The sequence below is a fragment of the Sorghum bicolor genome, chromosome 10 (genome assembly GCF_000003195.3).
Source record: "Sorghum bicolor cultivar BTx623 chromosome 10, Sorghum_bicolor_NCBIv3, whole genome shotgun sequence".
Lineage (NCBI taxonomy): Eukaryota > Viridiplantae > Streptophyta > Magnoliopsida > Poales > Poaceae > Sorghum > Sorghum bicolor.
Genome location: NC_012879.2, coordinates 3,548,340 through 3,574,391, shown reverse-complemented (window position 1 = coordinate 3,574,391; position 26,052 = coordinate 3,548,340). Strand labels below are relative to the sequence as shown.

The window sequence follows — 26,052 nt, the reverse complement described above, 5'->3', positions numbered from 1 at the left end:
GTGTGTATCGCCAATTGTTCTTTCATCAATACATATCAGTGTGCGTAGAAACTTAACACCAAGAGGATGTTTGTTTGGTGGACTAACCAATTTGCAAGCAACCAGGGCCATGCTGAGGGGCGTGCAAACGGTGCGAGGGAACAGGGCCTCTAATTACCCGGGGCCTCAAATTCTGTTGGGTTTACTAGCCACTAACCGTCGCTCCATCTTTAATTCATTACCACGCCTGTGCAAACTGCTAGTGACTGCCAGCTACGGGATAAAATCAAGCTCATGTCGTTTCCTTTCGTGATGGATTAGCCCTGGACGAGTCAGTACTGTTTTTTTTTGCGACCAACGAAAAATTATATTAAATAATAGCTGAGTATATGGATACATTACAAGTACTCTAGATTACATAAATATTCAGAAAAAAATCATCTAAATTATACTTAAGCTATGAATAGCTCTAGATCTCAAAAACATCTAAACTATACGATGCTTTGCAGTATGAATGACCACACAGATGTCCAACGAACGACGACCAGCATTCATATAGGCAGAGTTGAGAAACTTCTTTTTTCTAATATCTTTCTTCTTCTTTCTGCCACCGAAGAATTAGAAAAAAAAAAGTCTCATTTTAATCTTTTCTTTCGGTTTGAATTTACTGTCCTTTCGTATCATTATATGAGCTATTGTGTTGTCCAGGCAATCATTATATGAACTATAATTTTGCTTCGTATTATTACAACTAGTGTTCTAAGGTTAATGCATATATAAGATATGTATATAGAATTGATAATTATTGTAGTCCTATTTACAGTTGGGTACAGGGCCTCAAATTTTACCGGCACGGCCCTGCAAGCAACCACATCTAATCCTAGGCCTCCAGAATCTTATGTCTAAGAATGTTGTCTTGCCTAGACTAGTTTCTCACATCGGCAATAAAAAAAGAGGTCTATGTACAAGAAGAACCAGGCACCCTTGGTTCTTAATATACGGAACCAGCTCAAACTAACAAGTTTGGCAGGCCTAACTCGTGGGTCGTGGCTAACAAAACGTCAACTCTACAAGATCTGTATAGTAGCAAAAAAAAAAAAAAGCAAATTAGGTCAGACTTGCTTTCAACCGACCTAGTAGTAGTAAAGATGATGTTAAACCACCTGGGTTAGACGCTCTTAACAGTTGACACATGGAGGTTGGTGCTAATGACAAATCTTTTTTCCTCCCATCCATAGAATTTTATATTCGGCTGGTGGCCTGGTGCTCGTGATAATTCGGCTCTTGATTGGTGAGCCGCAAGCCCGCAATCCTGCGAGGAAAGGATGCAACTTGTGGTGGGCGGCCTTTGCCGCATGTGTTGTCTGGTACGGGGGGGATGAGCAGAAGCAGAGTTGCCGGATTCAGGCTCTTGCTGCCTGCCTAGTGCCGTTCGGTGGACGGAGGATGATGGTTTATGGATGGATGGATCCGATGGTTACCCACTAATCAGGGATCCTGTCATGCAAAATCCTTTTCTTCTACTACGTATTATTTTTGTGGTCCTGCTGCTGTTTGCTGCCTTAAAAAAAGGGGTAAGAAAGCATGTGAGCTGCTTCCTGTTCCGATGAAGCATCATCTCTCGATCTGATACTGGAAAAGGAGGAAGCAGATGAGCTGAACTTCTGCCACTGTGTTTCCTGCCATGTGTTTGGTGTGGTGACATTCAGTGTGCAGATGAGCAAGTTATTGCAGAATTGGCCAATTGGGAAGGTTAGTAGTTGATTGCTGTTATTGTTTTTTTGTTTGGTTGTTTCGTCCTTCGTCATCAGTACATCTCTGGTAATGCATCCCTGTAAGTTGTGTTTACGAGAGTGTCTTAAAATCAATTTGAGAAACATTGGGAATATAAGAGCATTGCTTAGCAAATTACCTAAAACTTATCCTTATATTTTTCTTTAGGGATAGGTGAGACTCGTGAGAGGGGGTTCTCTGCTTTATTTAGAAGAAATGATACTTCTTTTAGGAGATCTCTTAAAAATTATAAGTAAATGAGATGTGATAAGGAGATCCATGCAGCACCTATATCTTCTAAAATATTATTAAATATACTACGTAGGAGATTAGATGGAATATCTACTGCAGATATCTCTTAAAATTATAGGTATAGATGAAGATGAGAAAAGAAAACCGCTGCAACACTTCCATCTTCTAAAATACTACACCCTCCGTCCTGTACTACAGTGTATTCTAGCATTCAAAATTTGTTCTCAAGTATAATGCATTCTAAAGAAAAAAACTAATTTTATATTAAATATTTTCTATTTATCAACCAATCATCATTAATCACGTTGATGATAGCGTCTGGTTATGAAATAAAATGATGGTATATGCACTTTTTATGTTCTCTTTTAATTTATCTTAAAATTTATAGAATACATTATATTACAGGATGGAGGGAGTACTTTTTAAATATATAGGAGATTAGATAGAATATATCTAACGGAATCGACCTTATTTCCTATTAACAATAAGATTCTATGGAACAGAAACCTACTACCCAGTTTTCCGAGAACTAGCAGCAAAAGATCAAAAAACAAAATGAAGGGCCGGAAAAGCAATCTGCCATACATGCCCTTACACCTTACTGCTAGTCTAGTCATACATGCCTTTGTTCGATTACGGTTACTCCCTCCGTAAAACAAAATACCATTCTAAAATTAAACAAAGTTATTTTTGTTAAAGTTTACTTTAACTAAGTTCATAGAACATAATATTAATATTTACATGTAAAAGTATTTTTACTATTAAAATATATTATATGATTAATGTAATCATACTTATTTGATACTGTAAACATTAGGATTTTTATAAATTTGATGAAATTTATAATTATTTGAATCCTTTAAATTTAATTAAATTGAAAATTGTGATTCCTGAAAAAATCAGAATTACATTCTTTTTTAAAGGAGTACTGCTACTCAACAGCATTATTCCTCATTCATTCTCCTCATCGCCATCAGTCAGAGGGGATGAGGATGAATCTGGCAATCGGTCATTTGACGACACCACCACTAACCAGCAGTCAAAGCCGTTTCTGTTCGACAGATATAATTCCCCTCTTTCAGCAACTCGTGGCCCTGTTGTGCTTGAGGCTTTTACTTTTTATTAGCACAAAGCCACAGCCCACAACCACAAGTTTTTTTTAGTCACCTGGTATCAGATTTGGTTGGCTTAAGAGAAATGCTGTAATGATGGACGCTACATTTGTTATACGTACATAGTATTTCATTGATTCAAAGTTTGTCTAACTTTTCACAAGCTGGCTTTTACCGAAAGCCATAAAAGCAAGCTTTTTCAAAAAGCAACAACTCAAGCCAGACACAAAAGTTTATACTCCGTATGTCTTATTTGTAACACAATGAGTACAGTGGTGCTCCCTCTCCAGGAGTATATAGGATCTTGAGTAAGTAAACTTGTCCTAAATTGAATCAAACTATCCTTTGTATTGCAGATGGAAGAGTATAATTTTAATGTTTTTTAGTCAAGGTTCCTAGTACACCCAAAAGAGAAACATAGTTCGTATATCCTTCTGATAATAAGCAACAATAATATAATCCTCTTACATTACAACAGCTATGGATGCTCAAAATTATTACTCCCTCTATTCCAAATTACAAGATGACATTAATCTCTAGATACATAGATTTTAATACACACTATATCTAGATACATACTATTAAAACTAATGTACCAAAACATCTTATATAATTTAGAATAGAGTGAGTACTTACTTCACCAAGACAAAAGTGACTGACAGCGAGTGTTCAGGATCAGGAAGACCAAGTAACTAAAATATAAGGTATACAGGTACTACTACCTAGGGTGTTAATAAGGTGCAAAATCCTCGATGATTTCAGCGTCCATTGCAGCATGGCATGGCCCTGATCGATCTCCTACTGGTATGGTCCGTGGGGCGGGCCGCCAAATGGCGGGAACGGCAGGTGCGGGTCGTCGAGCTCAGCCTGGTGGTGGAAGAGTGACGAGTAGTCGAACGCGGCGGGGCCGGTGGTGATCGCCCTGGTGACGACCTCGCCGAGCTCCGACGGCTCCGCCCCGCGCATGAGCGCCACCGGACTAGCCTCATAGTCGTAGAAGCTCCCGTCGACCGCCACCGGGTGCGGCGCAGGGAAGTAGCTCGACGCGGGCGGCGGCGAGAAGGCCGCGGCGGGGTTGTCGGTCGCCTCGCCGGCGAGGTGGAACGGCGACGCGGAGGGGAAGGAGAAGGGCGCGGCGGGCGCGGAGGCGGGGCCGCTGTCGCGGTGGCCAATTCCATGGTCGTGGAGCCCCGGCGTCGTCTCCACCTTGAGGACGCGCTTGAAGCCCAACCTCAGCAGCTGCATCATGCTCGGGTCCTGCTGCTGCTGCTGCTGCTCCAGCGGCGGCGGCGGCGGCGGCGACTGGCTCCCGGCGCCGTGCGCGGGCGCCGCGGCCACGGTGGCGCTGGCGCGCTGCTTCTGGTGGCAGGTGTGCTCGCCCTGGTACGTGACGTCGAACACGCACAGGTCGGTGTCGGAGCGCTGCACCTGCTTCGTGGCGCCGCACGCCTGCGCGGTGCGGTACGTGCACCGGTAGTAGCCCCTGCAATGCAACAGCAGCAGCAGCAGTACATGTCAGTGTACGAAACATCATATGCTACCTGAATCAGAAACTTGTATCACATGAATCGATCGAAGCCTTGTTTACTTTAAAAAAATTTGCAAAATAAAAATAGTAGCACTTTTAGTTTTTATTTTCTTCTATATTTAATACTTCATGCATATATCTAAAGATTCGATGTGACGAGAAATCTGAAAAATTTTACAAAATTTTTAAGGAACGCCCGAATTGCTTCTCGCTACGAAATTCCTGCAGAATTTCTCGTGAGATGCGATTCAGCAAAACAGAGACCCGATATATTAATCTGTAAAAATCATCAAGTTTTCGATGTTGATGGTTGAGGGTTTGTTACCTGGGAAACTTGGCGCCGAGGATGTCCTTCTGGCCGTACTTTCTCCAGCTGAAGCCGTCGTCCGGGGTGGCATCCAAGCTTGCATCTGGCACGCGGAATTTCGCGGTCCATCTTGGTAGACCTTTCCTGTAGATTAATGACCAGGAAAACGAGGGGGATCAGTCAGATGTTTAGATTTTTTTTGTTGACTTGCAAATGCTCTGTATTTGACCGAGTGTTGAACTGTTGATGCCTATGGTCACGAAAACATGTTCCTTTTTTTGACCAAACAACCCCATACTAGTTCCGTAGCCTATGACTATGACCAGGATGCTACTACCATTTTGTTACACTCTGACTCTCTATAGTAGTACAGGAGACAGTATATGATAATTAATTCTTCATGCTGTTAGGTACCTTTCCAAGATCTTTTTCAGGTTTACTGTCTACTTTCTCTCATATTAAAAATATCGTTTTTAACTTTAGATTTTTTATTTGATCGTTCATCTTATTTAAAACTTTTATATAAATATTATTTATTTTTTATAATTTGTTTTTCCAATAAAATACTTTAGCAATAATTTATTTATTTTACTATTTTGTACAAAAATTAAATAAAATAAATGGTCAAATAGGAAAACTAACAGACGAAAATGATATTTTTAATGGAACAAAGAGAGTATATATATGACAGAGTAGAGCAGTGTGATTTTTTTTCTTTCAAAAAGTATAATTCTGTATGCTATACGCGTATCTATACATCAGCCTGACTGAGATACGGAGTAACATGAACACTGCACGCATACCGTTGCTTCCATGATTGTGTATATGATCATATTAATCCTAACGCAATAATATATCTACTAGAACTTTTCTTCTAAACTATAAGATATTTTGATTTCTTATATATATTATTTTTATAATATATTTAGATATAGTGTATATTTAAGTGTATATTATGTAAAAACCAAAATATCTTATATTTGAAATGGAGGGAGTACATAAGTAGAACGCTTCTATGGGATAGCTTTTGGCACAACACCCATGTTTCTATCACTTAGGGTACAGTAGCTTTGTTGCATATTGCACGCGCCCTTAATCCTCTCCGTTTCTTTTTTAAAAGAAAAAAAACCAAATAAAGCCTGTCACACACAACTGAAGTACTAGACAACAATTTGACAGGAACATGTCAGTATCGCTGGTCCATCTGTCTGACAGTGGCGTTACCACGAAATATTGTGCACTGTTACGTAGGTGTTATCTCCTAATTTGGTCTAAACTCAACAATCGAGTAAATAATAATGTTTGGTTTGTCGCCAAACTTTGGGTGCATATATGCTGAAAATGATGCAATTTGTTGGAAACTGTATAAATTCACATACATAAAGGTGTTCAAAATATTATATCTGTCCAATCTTTTAGCTATTTAACAATATTTTCTCTCACGATAAATCAGCGAATGGTACTTTCAGCCATAACTTTTCTGCTAAGCCGACAACTCCTTTGTAGGATCTAGGTGATATCGTTTGTACGTGAAAATTTTCAAGTTCATAATATGACAAAAGAAACATCTTAGGAGTCACGGCTTTGTTAAAAAAAACAAAAACAAGGCCGCGTCTCGTGCTAGTTCTATTATGAGTAAAATACACTGGCGATCCTTTAACTTGTCGCTCTGTGCTACTTTGGTCCATGAACTTGTAAACGCGAAAAAGTGTCCCTTGAACTTGTCGATCTGTGCCACTTTGATCTATGAACATGCAAATACGAGAATTTAAAGGGCCGGATCGTCAAGTTCAGGGGGCACTTTTTCGCGTTTGCAAGTTCATTGATCAAAGTGGCACATGGCGACAAGTTAAAGGACCGTTAGTGTATTTTACTCTTCTATTATTTCCTGAATTTTTATGTATATAGTTTTAAGCGGATTCGAGTCTGAATATGCACACGAGCAGTTTCGGATTTTTTTTTTTTTTTTTTTTTGCCATTTGACCCATGCATGCACCCGCCAAAACTTTTCCATTGCCGAAGTTTGGCACCTCATTTTGGCGCGCGGCACGTACTGGTACGCAGCGTTTTTTCTTTTGAGTTTGAAAAAAAAAGTGAACGCAACGCACCTTCTCTTGAACATGCTCTGGCGCTCCTGCACCTCCGTCGTTGTCCGGCCAGAGCTCTCGTCCGCCGACCGCGGCGAGTCGGAGCGGTCGTCGGTGCCCCGCGACGACCCCGGCGCGGCCGCCTCGATGGCCCTGGCGACGGCCGCCGCCTTCCCGAGCGTGCACTGCAGCCGCCGCGCCGCGCCCCTGTAGTGCTCCGCCCGTGACCACGGGTCGTCGGCCATCATCTCCCCGAGCTGCCGCGCCTGCTCCTCGCCGTCGGCGAGGAGCGCCAGCAGCGCCTGCATGCTGCTCCCTGCTGCTTCTGCTCCCGCGCCGTCTTGCATGGCTACCTCTTGCTTAGTTCAGTTAGTTGTTTGTGCCGCCTCGATCTCGATCTGCAGTGTGCAAACAGACACTGATTCGATCGACCGGCGCCTTTGTGATGATTCTTGGATGATGATGTAACACCGGCCGACCTGGTTGGTGATCTGTATGAACAGTATTTCAGCAGCAAGGATGAGACGATGGTGATGGAGGCAGGGAAGAACAGGTCGGATGCGGCGGCGACGACGACGCGGCACGGCAGTGATCGATTTGAAGGGCGAGGCTGGCAGGGAGAAGCAGCGGGAGGACCATGACAAGTTCAGAGAACGAAACAGATGAGAAAACACAAGGTGACTGAAATGGCGATATGAACACAGGTGGTTTCTTGGCCAAGAATGGCGGCAACCAAACAACAATGGCCACGAAAGCTTGCAGTAGGGCAGGTATATATGCAGGAGGATCAGAGGGAAATCTAGCAGCGGAGAAGACGAGAGGAAGGTGGCCGGCATGCAATGCTTGTTCTGGAGAAGGAAGGAAGGAAGGAAGGATGCTTAGCAGTAGCAGTTATAGCAGAATGTTGTCTGAGATTCAAAGGCCATGAATCTACTACTGCAGGCCTGCTTGCAGGTTGCAGCACTTGTGGTGTTCTAGACGTTGAGCACGTTTGACCGGGGGAAACTGGAAATGAAACCGAGTGAGTTTCTGGCCTATATTTTTTTTCTCTGAATTTTGAGTGCTCGTCCGTCCGTTGACCAGTCTTTGGTCAGACTAGTTATCGTACTCGAGGAGCTGGAGGGGAAACTGCTACGTCCACTCGATAGGGAAACTGGGAAAGGCGATCGAAGGGTGAAGCCGAAAAGAGAAAAAAAAGGGCATCTTTTTTAGTGGGCAGGAAATTCGGGGGCGCGACGATGACCGCCTTTTCTTTCCCTGATAAACTCTTGTATATTGATATACACTTTGGTTTGGAATTTTGGATGCATTATTGGTAGCTTGTTACATGCATGTTAATTACATCCATCGCAGAAAGTTGAGGAGCTACGTGCATGCGCGATTCCAGATATGAGAGGAAAAGAAATTGATCACCATATTATATTATTTTTTGGAGCTGGGGAAACCAAAATTCTTATTTGCATCGGAAAAGCCTAGTCAAAGCACCAAATGAGCTTTGCGGGAAAATGTTCATTTTTATAGGATATCAGTCTCAGTCAGCTTCACAAAGGGACAGCTTTTGGAGAAGCAGAGCAATGCGACGATCTTTGTAGAGCTTAAAGATAGGAGATATAGAGCTCTTCTAAACAAGATCAATCGGTAGATAGATTGAAGGAACTGAGACGGGCCATAGTCAACTAACACGGCCAGCCCTCGACCTAGATTTAAGGATTTATTTTTTATCTGAAGTGTAAAAATCACTCGTAAGTAATGTATCACGGTCTGCGACCTCGTACAGAAACTTGGGCCTTGTTCAGTTCGCGAAAATTTTTAGTTTTGACTACTGTAGCACTTTTGTTTGTTTGTGACAATTATTATCCAATTATGGAGTAACTAGGCTCAAAATATTTGTCTCGCAAGTTACAGACAAACTGTGCAATTAGTTTTTATTTTCATATATATTTAATACTTCATGTATGTGTATAAAGATTCGATGTGACGAAAAATCTTGAAAAAAATTTAAAACTAGCCAAGGCCTTGGTGACTATCGGTGGGCTGGCTGTCCTGTTTCGTCCGAAAGCAAGCGGATGGTACGATGAAGTTTCAGACATGACAATAAAAAGGCCTTTTTTTCAGACATCAAATATGTTGCCGTCCCAGCGAGTCGGATGCACAGACACAGTACTTCACTTGGTACTCCTGATTCCTCATTAAGACCTGAAATAGTAGGCTTGTTCTCACCGAGACAGTGACTTGTTCGCCGAATACTCCCTGACTGTCTGTGTGTGGTGTGTGTGCTGGCATTCACTCTCACGAGTCGCGACTCCTTTTGGAAAATTCGGTAGGAATATTCAAACACACGGCCAAGTGCCGATCGTGTGCTGACCGTTCAACCCTGCGATCGATGCTACTGGTCCAGATCACCCAGAAAAAAAAAGGCTTTTGCTGAAGAGAGACCAGTAGACCACGATGGCTGAGGGGAGGAGGTCAACGGCCAAGGTTGGATGAACTGGCATCGAATCTTCAAACCCGTTTCCGCGTACTGGACTGGGAGTAAGAGCAAGTGACAGTGACGCAAGTGTCACGACGTCGTGCTGACGCCGCCGGGGGAGCTGACCGGGGAAAAGGAGGCAAGCCAGCCGCACAGGGAACAGTTTTTGTGTCACTAGTGTTCTGCGTGTTGCCGAATGAATGAGATTCTTCCGCGGAACTTGTGGAAGCCAGCGATGCGATGATGAGGAGAGGGAGGGATGCATCGAACAATGAATGAATGAATAATGCTGATACATGTACCGATGGAAGAAGTTTACTACACGACGGGACCTCGTCTTCTTTTGTGGATTCCATAGAAACCATGGTGGAACAGTTCAAATTCTCGTACGAGATAGGGTAGAAAGTGTTTGGTTGGGGACGTTAAAGTTTAACTGGTACAGTAATATTTTTTATTTATTTAACAATTATTGTTTAATCATTAAAAAAAGATTCGTTTCGCAAACTATTCTCTAGCTATATTTTTAATTTCGTAAATAATCTATATTTAGTATTCCATGTATGTGTCCCAATATTCTATGTGATAGGAATTAAAGTTTAACTCTCCAAACCAAATAGGATCTAAGAATGTTCTATATACAGACAAAAACAATCAATTTTGAGTGGGAATAATAAGAAAGTTTTGTTCTTGTTGCTTTCTGAACCACAGCGTGGAAGTGCTCCCTGCCGACATGGCTGATGTGGTACCAAGGCAAGGTAAACCGGTGGGGTCCCACTTAAGGCCTTGTTTGGATGTAGTCGGATTTGCATCAATCCACATGTGTTGGTGTGGATTGGAGTGAAACTTGAACTAAATTCCATCCCAATCCACTCCAATACATGTGGATTGAGGTGAATCCGACAACATCCAAACAAGGCCTAAACATTTTATTTATCGTTATCGGTACTATTTTCATTTTAGAAAGGATGTAATTCTTCTAGGTTTAACTGGGGAGTCAAAGTTTGATAGGGCTCTAGGTTCTCCTATAAACGTTCGTAGTTCTGAATTCTCCTAAAAAACGTTCCTCTGGTGATTCTCGATCACATCCTTTGAAAACGTTTGGTACGGATGATAGATTCAGAATCTTGAAAGAAATTGAGATGGAGATGAATCGGAATTTCTAATTCAGAAACAAGTGGAATACCCCTTTTTTTTTTGAATGAACAGGAGGGGCGCACCCCTACTGGTGAATTAAAAAGGCAAAAAATGAAGCGTTTACCCCTTTGGGCGATTCTCTCATGTCGTGTAACAAATGAGAATCATCCCAAGTGATTCTTGTTGACACGTTTCACGTTTTAGCGTGTTTGGCAGAGATCATGGAGAAACTAGAGATCCACGTGAGAATCCAAAACAGTTGTGGAGAATCGAAAACATTTGTGCATCCAAAGACATCCTAGTTTCTGGCAAATAGTACGATATTGAAGACTCCAAATAGGTATATTATGGAAATATATTTCATAAAAAATTTAATGATGTTTATTTATAATATAATAAGCATCAATGCATTATATATATAAATTTATTCAAACTTAAAGATAGTTTGACAGAGCATAATTCTTGAATTTGCTTCTAAAATTGCAGTTTTCTGGCACGGAGAGAGCACACGAGAAACTGAACGAGACTACGGCATCCAATATCATCTTCACTGCAGCACCCAATGGTTTGCATGCAAGAAAAAGAAAGCAGTGATTATCATTCCAGAATATAATCAGAGTACAATTACAGCTGCACAAAACATTGGGACCACTGACACAGTTCCAGCAATGTTAAGGTGTCAACAATAAGGATTTCGTCTGAGATGTCATTTCGCCGTTAGGTATGCTCCAGCAGTCCAGTAGTGTACAATAAAAGCACATATTCAAGATCAAAATCAAGACAACTGCCTTATAAAGCATGCTAAAGCGGTCAAAATGTTCATGTACATAGAAGGTAGTTCAGTAGCAGGAGACACAGCACAAAAAACATAACTTATATCCATAATATTTCCAGTACACTGCACTAGCACTACAAAGCATGTAAATTGTCTGATTGTATGCTCTAGTTCATCTCGATTAAAAGAAATAACTACAAAAGTTCACAAGCCACCTCTCATCTGATATTCTGATACCACATCAAAACTTTTTCTTTAGTCGAAAAACCCTGGTACTTCCCCTGGCATCGGAGCAAGTTCGTTTCTCCCAAACTTTTCCTCATCAAAGAAGGTTGCCTGCACCACACGCCCGCCAAAGAACCGCCCTTGCAGATCAACCATTGCTTTTGTTGCTTCTTCTGCCCGCTCAAACTGTATGAATATCCTTACAGCCTCATCAGCTGGGAAGTCTGCCTGTGTGATCTCAAATATCAGCACCCGAGACACCGTCCCATACTTGGCACACTCCGATGCTACCTCATCTTCCAGCTCATCGTCAACCTCACCAGGACCAACCTGCACATGTTTCACAACCATGCATAAGAACTATTTACATAATTGTATATAAGTGATATGTTTCCTTCTTGCTGAACAGTCCAATCCCTCTAACAGTAAGTGGAAATGAATAGAAATTCTGAATTCAATGGATCATCGCTCTGCTCAAGTCATAAAAATTGCTCAGGGATCTAAGGTCTCACACACAGAGTTAAAATAGACACAATTCAGCAAGATAACTTCATAATGTCAGACTTCTTGGGGTCATACTGAGATACAAATATCTTTTTCTTTGACACGAAGATAGAATTTTCTTGACGATTAACAATCGAGTACTTATTATCTGATAAATCAATTTGTTTACCATGATACTGCATGAGTATTGTGTAGTCATACTCATTCCAGGATCAGCTTCAATCACATAAATAAGATTTCATGACCATTGCATATATCTAAATTCAAATACAGTAATCAGATAAGACTATTGTAGTGCTATAGTCAAAATCCAACACAGAGCTTACTAAACCATAAACAGATTCCAGTGGAGTTTGACCACTGATTATATATGGTGCAAAGAAAAAAAGATTGTGAAACCATCTAGAACCTGACAGAAACTTAGCATTTCTAAACACATATTAACGAAAAAGCCTGCGGGCTACATTGCTACTCCCGTTTGTATTGTATTTATAAGATAAGGGACAAAGCTAATATGTAGTATTGTAGTTTCAGACAAATTTAACTAACTTGTTCAAACCAAGTTCAGAACTGCAAAGTTAGCAACTTACAATATCAATACATTCAATTGTTGCCAAGAATAAAGGTAAGGGAAGGGCTAATCATACACTAGAGGCTAGTTAACTGTGGCACTACAAGCAAACAGTTGCAAAGGTGATGGATAAATTGAATAAACCAGCACACGATCTGTAAGTCATTCACTGATTTAACCTATATTGGAATTGATAATTCTATGCATCGTATAACAGTCTTCAGACAAAAACAACTTAAGCATTAACAAACAGGTCTATATTGGAGTTGATGCAACAATGACATTTACCATATTGCGGAGCAGCAAAACTCGTGTCGGTTGCCCATCAAAGCTGACAGATCTCGGCTTCTTTTCTGGAGGCCTGGAACTGCTCTCATCAACAATAACTCCTCCCCTCCTATCGGTCTTCTTTGCCACTAGAGGCGCAGTGATCCCCTGCTCTTGCTTGCCAAGTCCCTGACCTTCCTTCCACCCCATCTTGGCCATCATCCGCTGGGCAGCAGTCATCTGTCCGCCGGCACCCACACCCAACCCAGCAGAAGATGAGCTCCCAATGGCGAAGCCATCCCCGTGAGGTGGAGACGAGGGGGTTCTAGCAGCAGCACCGCCACCGCTCATCGCTGCCCTCCTCTTCCATGCCTCCTCGCCGGATATGTTGAGGGAGGAGGCCCTGGACTGGTAGTCCTTTTCCTCGCGCTCGCGGGCCTCCCTCTCCCGCTGCTCGCGTTCCCTCTCCCGCTCTTGCTCCTCGCGGCGCCGCCTCTCAAGCTCCTTGTTCAGCTCAGCCTCCTTGGCGCGTCGGAGCTTGTCCTTACGGTAGTCCTCGTAGTCGTTGGGCCTGGCAGGGTCGTACTCCTCCAGCACGGTGGACTGGACGGCGACGAACGCGGGCTGGAAGGAGGTGGCCGGGGCGGGTTCGGCGGCAACGACGGGGGGAGCGGGGGCGGAGGTGGAGGTGGCTTTGGGCGGGCGCAGGTGCTGGTTCCGGAGAATAGATGGGGGTGGGGCGAAGGTAGTGGACGGCTTGCGGAGGGTGGGAGGCGCCATCTTGGTGGCGCTGGACCAAACGGAGGCCGTGGAGGCCTTGTCTTCGTCGCCGGTCGACGACGGCGGCGGGAGGTCGCCGTACAGGCCGCCGAGCATCTTGCCCAACCTAGGGTTTGGCTGCTTGAGTCGGGAGAGATGCGATTTGGGGAACAAGACCTACTCGAGAAGACGAGACGGGTTTTTTTTTTTTATTGCAAGCGCATTAAACGGATTGGATATGAACCGTATCGCTGATATTACGTTTCTTTTTGTATTTGTATTCCAATTCATATTCGAATAGAAATAGTATCAACAATGTTGAATAGAATACAAATTGATGTTAGTATAAAAAATATGTAATTTGAGTATTTAATATGAATACATTATCGGTTGTTCAATATTTAGATTTAGACATGAATAAATCTGAACTTCTTTAAACGAATTTATACTTACATATGAATGGAAAATATATCTATACTATTTGCACCGCATTCAACATGCATACCCAGTACTAGCAAGTGACACGTGACATTTTTTTGTTCAGGAACACGTGCAAAGGTTTCTTTTATTTTGATCTCGTTTATTGTTTTAGCAACGTTTTCTTATTTCCTGTTTTTTTATTCTCTTACCATGTGTATGCTCCTCTCCTTCGAGGTGGAGGTAGAAGGAGAATAGCATACACATTTCCTTCGAGAGGAAGCTAGCCAAGTCATTTCTTCAGCCCTCATATGAGATATAATTTAGACTCAATCTTGCTTGCAATTGTCTACTACTGCTACTTGAGGTTTTATTTAGCAACTTCACAACATTTCCTCTCAAACAAACATAACAAGAATAGAAAAACTCTCCAGTACCTTAGTTTCTTTGAATTAATTATTTAGATGGTAAGGATAGACAATGATTATGAGCAGAATCATTTATGAAACCAAATAATCAGCACTAAAGTATTTATTGTTGAGGATTGAGACACTAACATCGGTAATGTTGAAATCTTGCGCTATGATTATGGAATCAAAGGTCTCTATAAAGGTGAAGTTGCACAAAGGTAGTCTGAGAAGGCCATGATCTCAATCATAATATGGAGAGATGATAAGGTTGTCTATGCAGAAGTTTGTAAGGATTTGGAATGTAGCTCTATACATGAAGTATATATAGCATATGCTGTGCTGGCCTTGTTTTTCAAGTGCTCTAAAGTGAAGATTAAAAATTTGGTGCTTTGAATAGATAACTCGGATATTCAAGGTTCTATCACTGGTTCATACATATTGAACCAAAGCAGAATTAAGAAAAAAAATGCAACTTCTTTATTCTCCTCGGATGCACAAAAAAGATCCAGTCAGCTTATAGATATGTGCAAACCACGTGAATTGATGTTCCTAGCAGATGATCTTGCAAATAATGAAGGTAGTTTTTCCAAATTGGAGGATGTAATTATTAATTGAGCTAGAACGTTGACTTCAGGATGTACTTGAAGGATCAATAGCTATGATAGTTAAAGCTTTCGGTATGTTTTCTCGCCTTCCAATGTTATGTGATGTTTCATATAACTGATTTGTGATGTTTTTTCCTAAATTTGTCTTGTAACAAAAATGTTGTTTCTATGTGCAGAGTGTAGAATAGAATTTGGAGAACACCTCACACCCCTTGGGTTGGGTGGCCTTCATATATAATTACAATTAGACCCCTAAATATTTACATATCTAACAAACCACAATCCCGCTTCTTCTTCTAGAATCATCGCAAGGCTCGTCCTTTTCATTGATGCCAAAGATCGGAGAGTGTTGATAGGGTATTTTTAGATAATCTCCTCTCCTCCATTGCGTGGGAGGCTTGGACATGGCCCCTTGCTGCTTCTTTTAGTTCCGATGCTAGACGAGAATTTGTGAGGTGCTAGTGAAGGGCAGCTCATGGATGTTTTTGAGCCAGAAATGACTAGTCGCAAGGGTGGTCTGATTCTTGCTTACTCCCAAATCTCTTGGCGCTGGAGATGCCATTGGATTGGTACACAGACATTCTTAACGTCTCTATGGCTATTCAGTGGTTGGTGGGATAGGAGCCAATGGATTGAATGCAAAGGTCACACAGCGTGGAGCGATTAAGGGTGATTTCGAGGGTTAGCCATCGCTAATGGTGAGATCGATGGATCTAACGGTGAGATCGATGGAGCCAACAACAATTGACTTGAGTCTGGACCATGCATGGCACAAGGAAGCCCTTAGTAGTGGTGAGCTCCGAGAGCGAGGGGTTCCCAATGACCAACAGGGGCATCTAGCGAGTTACCAAGGACTTGGGAGGGCACTCCGGTGGTTAGCTTGGGGGCTGAACATGGCGCGACGATGGATCTAGAACCAATCGCTATGGGGGAGGGGTCGAGGCCAATGGCTCCATTTTTAACTAATTGTGAAAGTTAGGTAAAAAGTGGAGCGCTTATGGGCAGCTTCACAAAGTTAAAAAACAGCTTCTCCTGCCAAACATCTCTATGGCTATCCACTTCACCCATGAAGCTATGGTTTTCCCACTAAGAGAGGAGGGAACACAGGGAAGAGGTTGAAAAAATGTAGCCTCACATGACTTTGCATCTCCACGTGGACACATCGCACATCGATGGCTAGATTTTTTATAGGCTGACGTAGAGAGGGGTGCGGGCGGGGATGTGCATCCGCCCGTGTGGAGATGGACACGGGCGCTGCCATGGACCCATAGGGAGGCCATCGAGGTCACATAGCCACCGAAGCCGCACTAGGACGCATGAACCTCCAAGGCCTCTCAGTGCATGTGAGCCTTCAAAGCTGTTAGGGCCGCGCTAGCCGCCGGGGGTGTTGGGGAGGCCAAGGACAGTGGAGAGATGGGGCAGGAGGTGGAGAAGAACGGTCATCACAACGTGGGAGATGAAGGGATAAAGTAGAAGAGAAATGAAAGGACTATAAAAAATATAGAAAATAAAAAGGATATTATGTGTATTTTACTCTTTATAACAATCAAAAGAACCTATTTTAGCAATGGTTTACCAAAACATATTCCTCTTATTATCTCAATACAACAATACACAACTCTCCAAGTGATTCCACACACCACAATAACCATCATGTAAGTAACCATTGAAATAACATGGAGACAACTCGGTGCATCACAATTCATAATATGGACTATGCAAATGTGCCTTCTTACTTCATGCAAATGTGTCGTCTTACTTCATGCTCTTGTAGAGCGCATCGATTACTCCCTGAACAATTTTAAACAAAATAAATGAATTTGGTGGAGATTTTTCATACCTCATGAATTAGAAGGTCAGTAAATAAACAAATCGATAAATCCATTTTTTGATCGGGGGAGAGGTTATAATTGTGTTAAGTTGTCATCTAACCTGGTAGTATTTAAGCATTTGTGGCCGTTTCTTCTTGTATGTTGGGGTGATGAGATCGCGCTCAATATCAAATGACAATGGGTCAAGATGGATAGCTTTTATGAACTCAAATCCTTTTAGCTGGTAAATTGAAGATAAAATATACAGTAATCATTTAAAAACATCTAAATGCAACAAATAATGTAGCAGCTATAATATGGATAGCTTACCTTCTTTTCCTTCGCAATCTTTGTGAGCTCTGCAATAATATGTTCTTTGGCTCTTGAATGCTCGCATAGTTCAGCAAAACTTCCAATAATATTGTATTGTTCCGCCCAGCGTTCAAGAGCTTGTTGGTTCGGATTGACAACAGCGACAAGAGAAGATTCAAAGCTATTCCCATATACCCATATCTGAAATAGATAACAAAATCATAAAAAGATGGGGCATACTGTAAACTGGACTAGATACAAGAGAGACCAAAGAACAAATTACATCTTGAAGACCTATCACAATGTTAGTGGCAAATATATAGCTACGCAAGAGAATCCCCCCACCCTTCATTTAGTTTCATTTTTAGATAGAGGTTATAGACTTCAAGAAAATAATATGAAATGAGAGTAACAAATATAATGACCAAAACTTTTACAAGTAAGCAGGACTTAAAAATTGATGTGGCATCAACAGAGCCTTATAATGAGCTTTGTTCAAACCGAACAACACCCATTTATAGTTTCCTAACAATTTCAATTCAAGTACCTAGAAAATTCTTTTTTTCCTCGAACATGCAAGAGAGCTGCACATCGATATATTAAGAAGAAATCAATAATTCTTTCCACAGGCATCATAAGCATGGGAGAAATGAATATAAAAATTTTTGTTGCAACATGAAAAATGGTTAAGATAGTGCATTTTTCATTGAGTTTGTTACATACTGAATCTATATCTTGAAGAACACCATATACATTCTCTAGATTTTCCACTGCAACGTATTCCCCTTGTGAAAGCTTGAAAATATTCTTCTTTCTATCAATAACTTTTAAGGATCCATCTGGTTGCCACTCACCAATATCTCCTGCATTAGAAAAACTATTTTAATTAGAAACATTATTTCCAAGATAAACTCATGATGTCCACCTGTGTAAAGGTAAAATTGGCTATGCTGAAGTTATGGAAATAACTAACCAGTGTGAAACCAGCCATCAATCATGACTTCCTGCACAAGGTCCTCTCTTTTGTAGTATCCAGAGAACAGAACACTTCCTCTTATGCATATTTCTCCACGTGGGACAGTAGACAAAGCATCATAACCCATCTCTGGAACTGACTCGAGGCGTACATCTATATGTGGAACAGGTGGACCAACAGTCCCAAGCATGGAGTATTCATTTGGTATCGAAACTATAGATCCCGCACAAGTTTCCGTGAGTCCTACAAATTGAAACGCACACACAATTATCTAAAAGTATCAATCCACACATCACAGAAAAATTATATCCTCAGGTGCTTTATTATACAACATTGAAAGATTCATACCATAGCCTTGAACAACATAAGCACATGTCACAACCCTCAAAAATTCTTCCACTGGTACAGCTAGAGGGGCACCTCCAGATATAATAAGTCTTAATTTTCCACCAAGCCTTTCTTTCACCTTAAAGATAAGCATTAAGTTAGATTAACAACATAATGCCAAAGCTACACCGACATTTTCAATTACATCTATGGGTTACTAAAATGTTGCTATGAGTTATCAACTTGTACCTTGCTGAAAACTAATTTGTCAAAGAATGGGGCTGCCGTCTCATGTTTAATTCCTTTCCTCATATTGTCCAGTTTCCTGATGATATGCTAATTTCTAGTAACTCAAAAATTGAATTGGGCAAGAATAGTTTACACAATGCAAAGGCGCATGAAACAGTAAAAGTTAAGAAAGCAATAGAACAACAAATAATGTAGAATGACACAACAAGAACACCATAAGAAACAAAGTGGCCATCCTGCCAGTTTTGAGTACTCCTCATAAAGGAAAATATTCATCTCGATATTAACTGCATGCACACTTACATCTTATAAGCAATGTTGAATAAAGTTTTCTTCAGTATACCACCTGACAAAATCCTAGTTGTAAGACCTGCATAAACATAACAAATGCATCAGATATCGGCTAATTTCATAGAAGAGGGCAAACACCAAAGTCTATCTTATGTGATCTCTGTTTCTTGAAAAATACAATTATCTCTGCTTAAAGTAAACTGACTATCAACAGATCAACCTATAAATAGGACCAAGCAATCATGGGTATGTGTTAGCTGTAACATGAAATTTATGAGTGCCTTTGGAAATAGGAAATCACAAGAAACATTGTAATCAAAACATGATGACATAACAAAACTGGAATATATCTGGGTATTGAATCAATTAGAGAGATATTTATTCCCAGAACATAATTGTAATCCAGCTTACTTTATAGACAACTAAACCCATTCAGTTAATACACAAAACAATCGATCAACTAAACATTCATGTGTTAACATTCGAAATTTGGAATTTACCTGAATATATCCTATCCAGCACACGTGGAACAGCACAAAATAATGTTGGTTTTAGTGCTTCAATGTCATCAACCAATAGTTTGACATCCTACGGATACATAACACAAATATCAATATGTATTATTGCCTAAAGGTCAGCAAGGACACAAGAAGTACCCAAGAACCATACCCCACACCAAAATCCAATTTTTGATCCATGGTGAATGAACACTTCCTCAAACATTCTATCAAAGACATGGGCTAGTGGAAGATATGACAAATAGACATCATCTTGATCTATCTGCAATAAGAGAGTGGAGAGCAACCCACATGAGATCTATGCAAATGGGCATCAAAGTTCTTTCGTAAAGAAAATTTGAAATTCTACTTACAACTTCACCAATATACTGAAGTACAGAATCAGGGCCCACAATATTTACAAGAAGGCTTTCATTTGATATCATAACTCCTTTAGGGTCTCCCGTTGTGCCGCTTGTATACATTACTGTACAGATGTCAGATCTCTTCTTTTCAGGCAGATCAAAATTATGAGAGCCACCCTATAAGCATACAAGGTATTCGAGAGTTTGTTGATCATATGATAGGTCGGTAGCATGAGATTTACTACAGTGATATATACAAATGTTATTTACTTTAACAAGTTATTGTTCTGTGTATAGAGTTGAACACTAGAAAGCACTAGTTGGTAAAAATTAGTTTTGGCCATTGCAATTAAGGTTTCACAATGGAGTTCTAGCCTTGTAGTCCAGGTATAAAAAGGGAGGCACAAATATCTATATATGCTCTACTCTATAAAAGATATGACATATCTGCACAAGTTTCAACAGTTGCTATATTTAGTATGTGATAGTCTTTGTTCTTGGCATGTAGTTTTAAATTTTGGTTGGTACGTTGAGTTTCCTCATTTGGGATGTGGTTCTTCACACATCTGTCTATGAATACCTTTAGCACATATGAAACTTGCCATCCAATAATAATAACTAGACTAGATATGGCTAGATTTTTTCAGTCACTTTGGTAAAAGTAATATAGATTATTTTACCTAGAAAAAAGGTGTCATGAAGCAATTATTGCCATGACATTCTACTGGAGCACCTGTAATATATAAAGTAAGTTGAAAAAGCCCAATGCTTACCATGACCAGGAATTCCTCCCAAGAGAAAATGGACAGGCCATGGTTTCTAGCTTCATCTCTATGGTCATTTGTGACCCCTCCAAAGCTTATGACCGCTGGCAAATGAAGCAAAAGAAAAACCATGAATCCCACAATGATGAACCATCTAACCAATCAACATCATGTTACGGAGGTACCTACTTTTCAGATACTTGGAAGTGGCGTGACAAGTTTTTAGGAGCTGTCATCATTGAAAGTAATCAACAAGGATGATAGGGTTATAAATATGAACAAAACTAAAGAGCTAGTATACTTTCACAAAAAACTAAACAAGGTAGTCTAGAAAATATTGCTACACTGCAATAATCACTGCGTGCACATTTCCTCGAAATGAATTCCATAACAAACATGTTTCGATTTGTTGCATAGGTTATTGGAAAGTTGGAGTAAAAATGGGGAAAATCCAACACATGCAGATCAGATTTCACCCTGCTACATGAAGGCTGCCAGCAGGGCAGAACCTGTCGCCCTCACCTCTCTCACAGGACAAGGCAAACCGCTGCGGCGCCATCATGGCGGCACAGTAAGCACGTGGCACGCGGGTGCGCCTTTGGGGTTCATGGCGCCGGCACTGTCAGCGACGACACCCGGTCTGAAATGCACGATCTGATCGAGTCAAAGTGTGGGTAGATCTTCTGTTGGGCCAATAATTTTATTACGGCCCAACCAAGCCGAGGCCTATCGTGGTTGGGTGGCCCATAGGAGAACGTCTATTTCCTATACTTCAGCTAAACATCGTTATTTTTGCTAAAAAAACAAAAGCTAAACATCATCATCTTTTCTTTAAAAAAATTAAACATAGTCATATATGATCTACTCCATTGGAGTATCCAATAAGCAAGTAAAAAGCATACCCTCATCCATTGGATGATATTGGCAATGCTGAAGTGAAATGTAATAGAGGTGTAAAATGCAACCTTATCGCAAGAAATTTTGAACAAGATAAAATGTTGAAGTAAAAGTGAAAGGTAATATTGTCCTCTCTTTTGGAGGAAATTGGGAGTAGAGTTTTTTTTTTGGGTGAGGGGTAGAGCCTTTTCTTAAGGAGAGGTGGAGAATTTATATCATCTATCTAATTTGATTTGACGTGTATTTCAATTTTAAATGAATTGAACAAAGGCATTATTAATTGTTGGACAAGCAAGTGATAAATGACGACTGAGCAAGCTGCCCTCTACCTCTGTGATCTTCTTTTCCTCCACAAACGCGATCTGTATTTCGGCATGGCAAATGATAAACTCCACCGCCCCAGCACCTACACACAAGATTTCATCGGTTCGAGGAGATAATTCTTTATTATGCAAGCAGCATCTTAACTTGCTAGTGGTTTCCTCGATCGTCTGATTTATTTGCACAGTACAATACAAGAACGCTAATAAGCAGAACAATTTTTATTTATTTATGTACCGAGAGAATCGTAGAGGGGAACGCAGCAAACCCCAAGCGCGTTGCAAGCCTACCAAACAAGATTGAAAACATATATGCACAAGAGGTCAGAAGGGAGCTTATAGTAAAAAAAAAGAAAAGAATGTGCACCGTTTTAATCAGCGCATGAAGTACTCTTTTAAAAACTAATTAATTCCAAAAGGCACCGTTGTTCGAATGAATATTATGGTTACCTCCATGCTGATGATCCATTCGGGGCAGTTTGCGCCGTATATACCACAGCCTTCACCCTGAAATTTTGGTAAACCACAACTTTATCATCTTTTTTCTAGAACACAACTGTACATATATTTCATTAGGAATGTTTGACTTGATCAATTGGATGCATTTTTTTTGTGGGGAATTGGATGTATTTTGATCAGTATCGTAACCTGCCGAAAGGATCATGGAACGACGTAGTAGTACTAGATGACATCCCGTTGCAATTAACTGCAATATGATAGTATATCTATCTCTCCGGCCGATCGAACAGATTGGGACGAGAGAGAAAGATCATGCCACTCCTTGCTTGTATAAAAGTGACGACAGATACATCTCGATCGGTCAACTCCTGAATCCTAACGAGTAACGACCAATGATCAACTAGGATTTTCTTTTAATACCCTTACTTTTTTTATTGTTCTAATAACAATAAGCAGAACAAGAGCAGAACACTAAAACATAAAGGGACACGTCTACTCGTTCTATATCTTCATTTAAATCTAATATAAAGGGTGCATCTTCTGAGTTTACTCCTACTCCAGATCATGTATGATATCGTCAACTCATAGCGCTTAAATAATTCCACTCCATGTTCTGTCCGGAGAATTGATGGTGAGCACATATTGCGATACAAAAAAGAAATACCTGTTTTTTTAAGGAGAACTCCTGGAGGGGTTTGCACCCCTACAGCACTTTATTATAAAAAGGGTAAATATTCAGATAATTACGTGCAGTAAGTACCTGTTTGATTCCGGATTTGTCAATGGAGGCCGCAAGCTTCATCACATCATCATAGACTTCCTTGTAAGTCACCCAGGTGTAATCGCTCGCCTGTGCATGCAGTTTTACAAACCATCACCCCATCGTTTTGTGGTGTCTTGTTTATTTACTACGGTATATATATTTTCTACTAAACTACTGTACTATTATTACATTTACTTAAGTTGTTTGTTGTATTAACAGGATATATATAGCATCAAAATCCTCTTATATGTAATGAAATACATGTCATGGAACGAACAATGGTCACGAAAGAACTAGGTAACACCGATCATGTATAAGTGCACCAAAAGACAACTCTGTTATTCCGCGTTTTGGACTAACCATCCTTTAGAGGGTATTATTAAAAGATCCTCGATTCCTAAAGAAATCAATGTAGTAGTGGCTTGATAGAAGCCCAGAGTCTTTATTTGATCCAGTATATAGGATGTATATCCCATTCCGAAATGATCTATTAATCACACACACAGAGAGCAATGCAAGTAAAGTATATGGAAGCTGTTTTTGACTTGCTCTATATGCCATAACATGTACTGAACTGCACCATCGTCTCTGGCCAGGCAAATATATATATGTCGATTTTCCCGTGAACGGATGTCACTTTCGACGATGATAATCCGAATATATTGGTGTCGTCCTTAAAAATAAAACAACAATACTACTCATATTGGTCCCGTGAATGGAGTTGAACTCCCTGCATACCGTGACACTGGCTGCTCATATGCCAGCCCAAGAATTCCCCACCTTCATCAGCTTAGTGTGCTGGCAAATTTGGAAGGCAAGAAACAGCGCCGTCTTCAGTCGACCAAGTTTTTCTGTCCTGCAAGCTGGCTGCTGAACAGTGGCAAACTAGGCTATCCAGGAAGAAGCGGCACATAGCTGAAACATGGTGCACCATCTTCAATATAGCAAAACAAGGCCAAGGCTAGCGCTCGGTTCTATTCTGCCATAAACTAGGATTAGAACCTAAGAATGATCCTGTAACCTCTTTGTACTACTATATACGTTTGAGCCATTATGGGCTAATAAAGCATTCAGGTGGGGATCGTGTTTCCCCAGTTGACCATAAAAAAAATACTACTAGTATATGGTTTACTATAGTTTATCTTCTAGAAGGCGAAGCAATGGTTAGAAGTAAATTAAATGCACGTCGTGGAACGGAAAAAAAATGCTGATATGAATTCCCAGCTACGTAGCTAGCTAGCTGCTAGCAAGGGCGTGGATCGGATCGGAAGAAGTCCATTCTTAGTTACCTTGCCGTCGACCACTCTCCGGCGACCGAGCATCGGGTTGTCGGGGTACTTCTCCACGGACGTCCTGCCAAGTCAGAAACCAACCAACCGATCGATCAACAGCATGGTGGAGAGATGGCGGAGAGATCGAGGTATATAGCGGCAAGATCATGGAGCTGGATGCTGATTATTGCTCACCGGAAGATGTCCCAGCAGCTGTGGAGCCCCGGCGGAGCCTGCAGGAGGCCGTCCTTCGCCCGCGCGTTCCGGTACGCCGGACCCGTGGTCGCCGTCGCCGGCTCCACCTCCACCAGGTGCTTCATCTTCTCCAAGACAGAAGGGTCAGAGAGAGAGATCAGGAGAGAGCGCGACGGCGGCCGACGGGGGAGGGCAGCAGCAGCCGAGTGCGCGGATACCTTTGCCGGTGAGGTTTTGAGTAGGGAGATGTATGTATGCCAGGCGAATATATAGGCGATGGATGCCCCCCCTCTCTTCCTCTACGTTATATGTACGTGCTGAATGTTGACTTGCCTCTCTGTCACAGCTCCGTGCTCCGTGCTCAATCCTTGCTCTGCTCATGAACAGATATCTTCTATCTACTAAAAATGGCAATGAGGACCCGATCCTCGATTCCCCACGAGAAATTCTACCATTAGAGAATGAGGATGAAGGAGATTTGATCTTCATGGGGATGAAATTGGTAGAATAGTTGTCCTTGTCACGAATGGCGGGGACAGAGATGGTTGCCTGATCCCCGCTCCCGATCCCCGCGTCCCCGCCCCGTGAGGCACCAGCAGCTGCGGCACCGCACTAGACAGGAGAGGAGATGTGACAGGCGCCCAGACCCATGTAAGAAGGCCCATTAACACTGAAGTGTATATATATATATGAGCTAACCCTAAATCCTAGCACCACCAGGTGGCCACTCCCCAGTCCCTAGTCCCCACTTCCCCACCAGGAGTGTCGACCGACTACACAGTGTGCACGCCACCGTGTGACTACGTGACACGAGGTCACGACTTGCGTGCGGCGAGCCAACGACGTGAGCGTCAATCCATAACCGCCCTTCTCGCTCCGTGAGCTCTCTACCTCCTTCAGTCCTTCCCTACCTCCGTCCGTTCTCTGCCACCCTCGCGTGGAGCACTGCTGGTAGCGTCGTTGCCTCATTGGTGCCTCTTCCGAGCTGGAGCTATTCTTTTGTCAAGTCAGGACATCATGATGGTCAACTGGAGCTGAACTACTGTGTTCTCTTTTGTGTTGTTGTGCAGCATATGCTTATCTTGTATGCTGGACACCTATATTGTTGTTCTTTGTATGTGCCTGTGAGGCTGTGACCTATGTGTATGTGCTGGATGCTGGAGTCTTGGACACCTATGTTACTTGTAGATCTCAAGTTGTTGGTTTGTATGAGACTTGTGTATGCTGGACAGCTGGAGCTGGACACCTATGTTACAGTGTTGTATGTGTTACTGGTGAACTTGATTGATTGATTAAACTACATGAGTAATGCATGATTTATGAATCTATGATCTTTTAGGAATTTTTAAAACTTTGCTACTAGATTTATATGCCTAGATG

The 26,052-nt window shown here is 41.5% G+C and overlaps 3 protein-coding genes across 3 annotated transcripts; all 3 read right to left on the bottom strand.

Annotated features, from left to right (window-relative positions):
* Positions 3,915-8,000, bottom strand: LOC8071350 (probable WRKY transcription factor 30). Its single transcript, XM_002436470.2, has 3 exons — positions 7,060-8,000; positions 4,970-5,095; positions 3,915-4,599 (listed from the first exon to the last, which is right to left on the bottom strand). The coding sequence occupies exons 1-3, from the start codon at positions 7,383-7,385 to the stop codon at positions 3,915-3,917; spliced, it is 1,137 nt and encodes a 378-aa protein (XP_002436515.1). The 5' UTR covers positions 7,386-8,000.
* LOC8071349 (DNA-damage-repair/toleration protein DRT111, chloroplastic) lies at positions 11,388-13,950 on the bottom strand. The gene is made up of 2 exons (XM_002436469.2): positions 13,006-13,950; positions 11,388-11,972 (listed from the first exon to the last, which is right to left on the bottom strand). Exons 1-2 carry the CDS (start codon positions 13,858-13,860, stop codon positions 11,673-11,675), a joined length of 1,155 nt encoding a protein of 384 aa, XP_002436514.1. The 5' UTR covers positions 13,861-13,950; the 3' UTR covers positions 11,388-11,672.
* Positions 16,740-24,927, bottom strand: LOC8071348 (long chain acyl-CoA synthetase 4). The gene is made up of 19 exons (XM_002436468.2): positions 24,673-24,927; positions 24,496-24,559; positions 23,204-23,293; positions 22,435-22,491; positions 22,223-22,271; positions 21,994-22,070; positions 20,957-20,996; positions 20,777-20,871; positions 20,013-20,180; positions 19,811-19,921; positions 19,642-19,729; positions 19,154-19,220; positions 18,851-18,926; positions 18,623-18,740; positions 18,272-18,517; positions 18,022-18,161; positions 17,317-17,499; positions 17,108-17,227; positions 16,740-16,966 (listed from the first exon to the last, which is right to left on the bottom strand). Exons 1-19 carry the CDS (start codon positions 24,795-24,797, stop codon positions 16,931-16,933), a joined length of 1,950 nt encoding a protein of 649 aa, XP_002436513.2. The 5' UTR covers positions 24,798-24,927; the 3' UTR covers positions 16,740-16,930.

Bases quoted from the DNA above. Each gene is read 5' to 3' on its own strand.
- LOC8071350 (XM_002436470.2), bottom strand. From the start codon at position 7,385: ATGCAAGACGGCGCGGGAGCAGAAGCAGCAGGGAGCAGCATGCAGGCG. The intron at 5,096-7,059 runs GTGCGTTGCGTT...ATTAATCTACAG, and splicing joins CAGAGCATGTTCAAGAGAAG to GAAAGGTCTACCAAGATGGA. The intron at 4,600-4,969 runs GTAACAAACCCT...GTTGCATTGCAG, and splicing joins CTCGGCGCCAAGTTTCCCAG to GGGCTACTACCGGTGCACGT.
- LOC8071349 (XM_002436469.2), bottom strand. From the start codon at position 13,860: ATGCTCGGCGGCCTGTACGGCGACCTCCCGCCGCCGTCGTCGACCGGC. The intron at 11,973-13,005 runs GTAAATGTCATT...AAACATGTGCAG, and splicing joins TTTTGCTGCTCCGCAATATG to GTTGGTCCTGGTGAGGTTGA.
- LOC8071348 (XM_002436468.2), bottom strand. From the start codon at position 24,797: ATGAAGCACCTGGTGGAGGTGGAGCCGGCGACGGCGACCACGGGTCCG. The intron at 19,922-20,012 runs GTAAGTAGAATT...CTCTTATTGCAG, and splicing joins TTCAGTATATTGGTGAAGTT to ATAGATCAAGATGATGTCTA. The intron at 18,741-18,850 runs GTACAAGTTGAT...CTTATCTTTAAG, and splicing joins ACAAATTAGTTTTCAGCAAG to GTGAAAGAAAGGCTTGGTGG.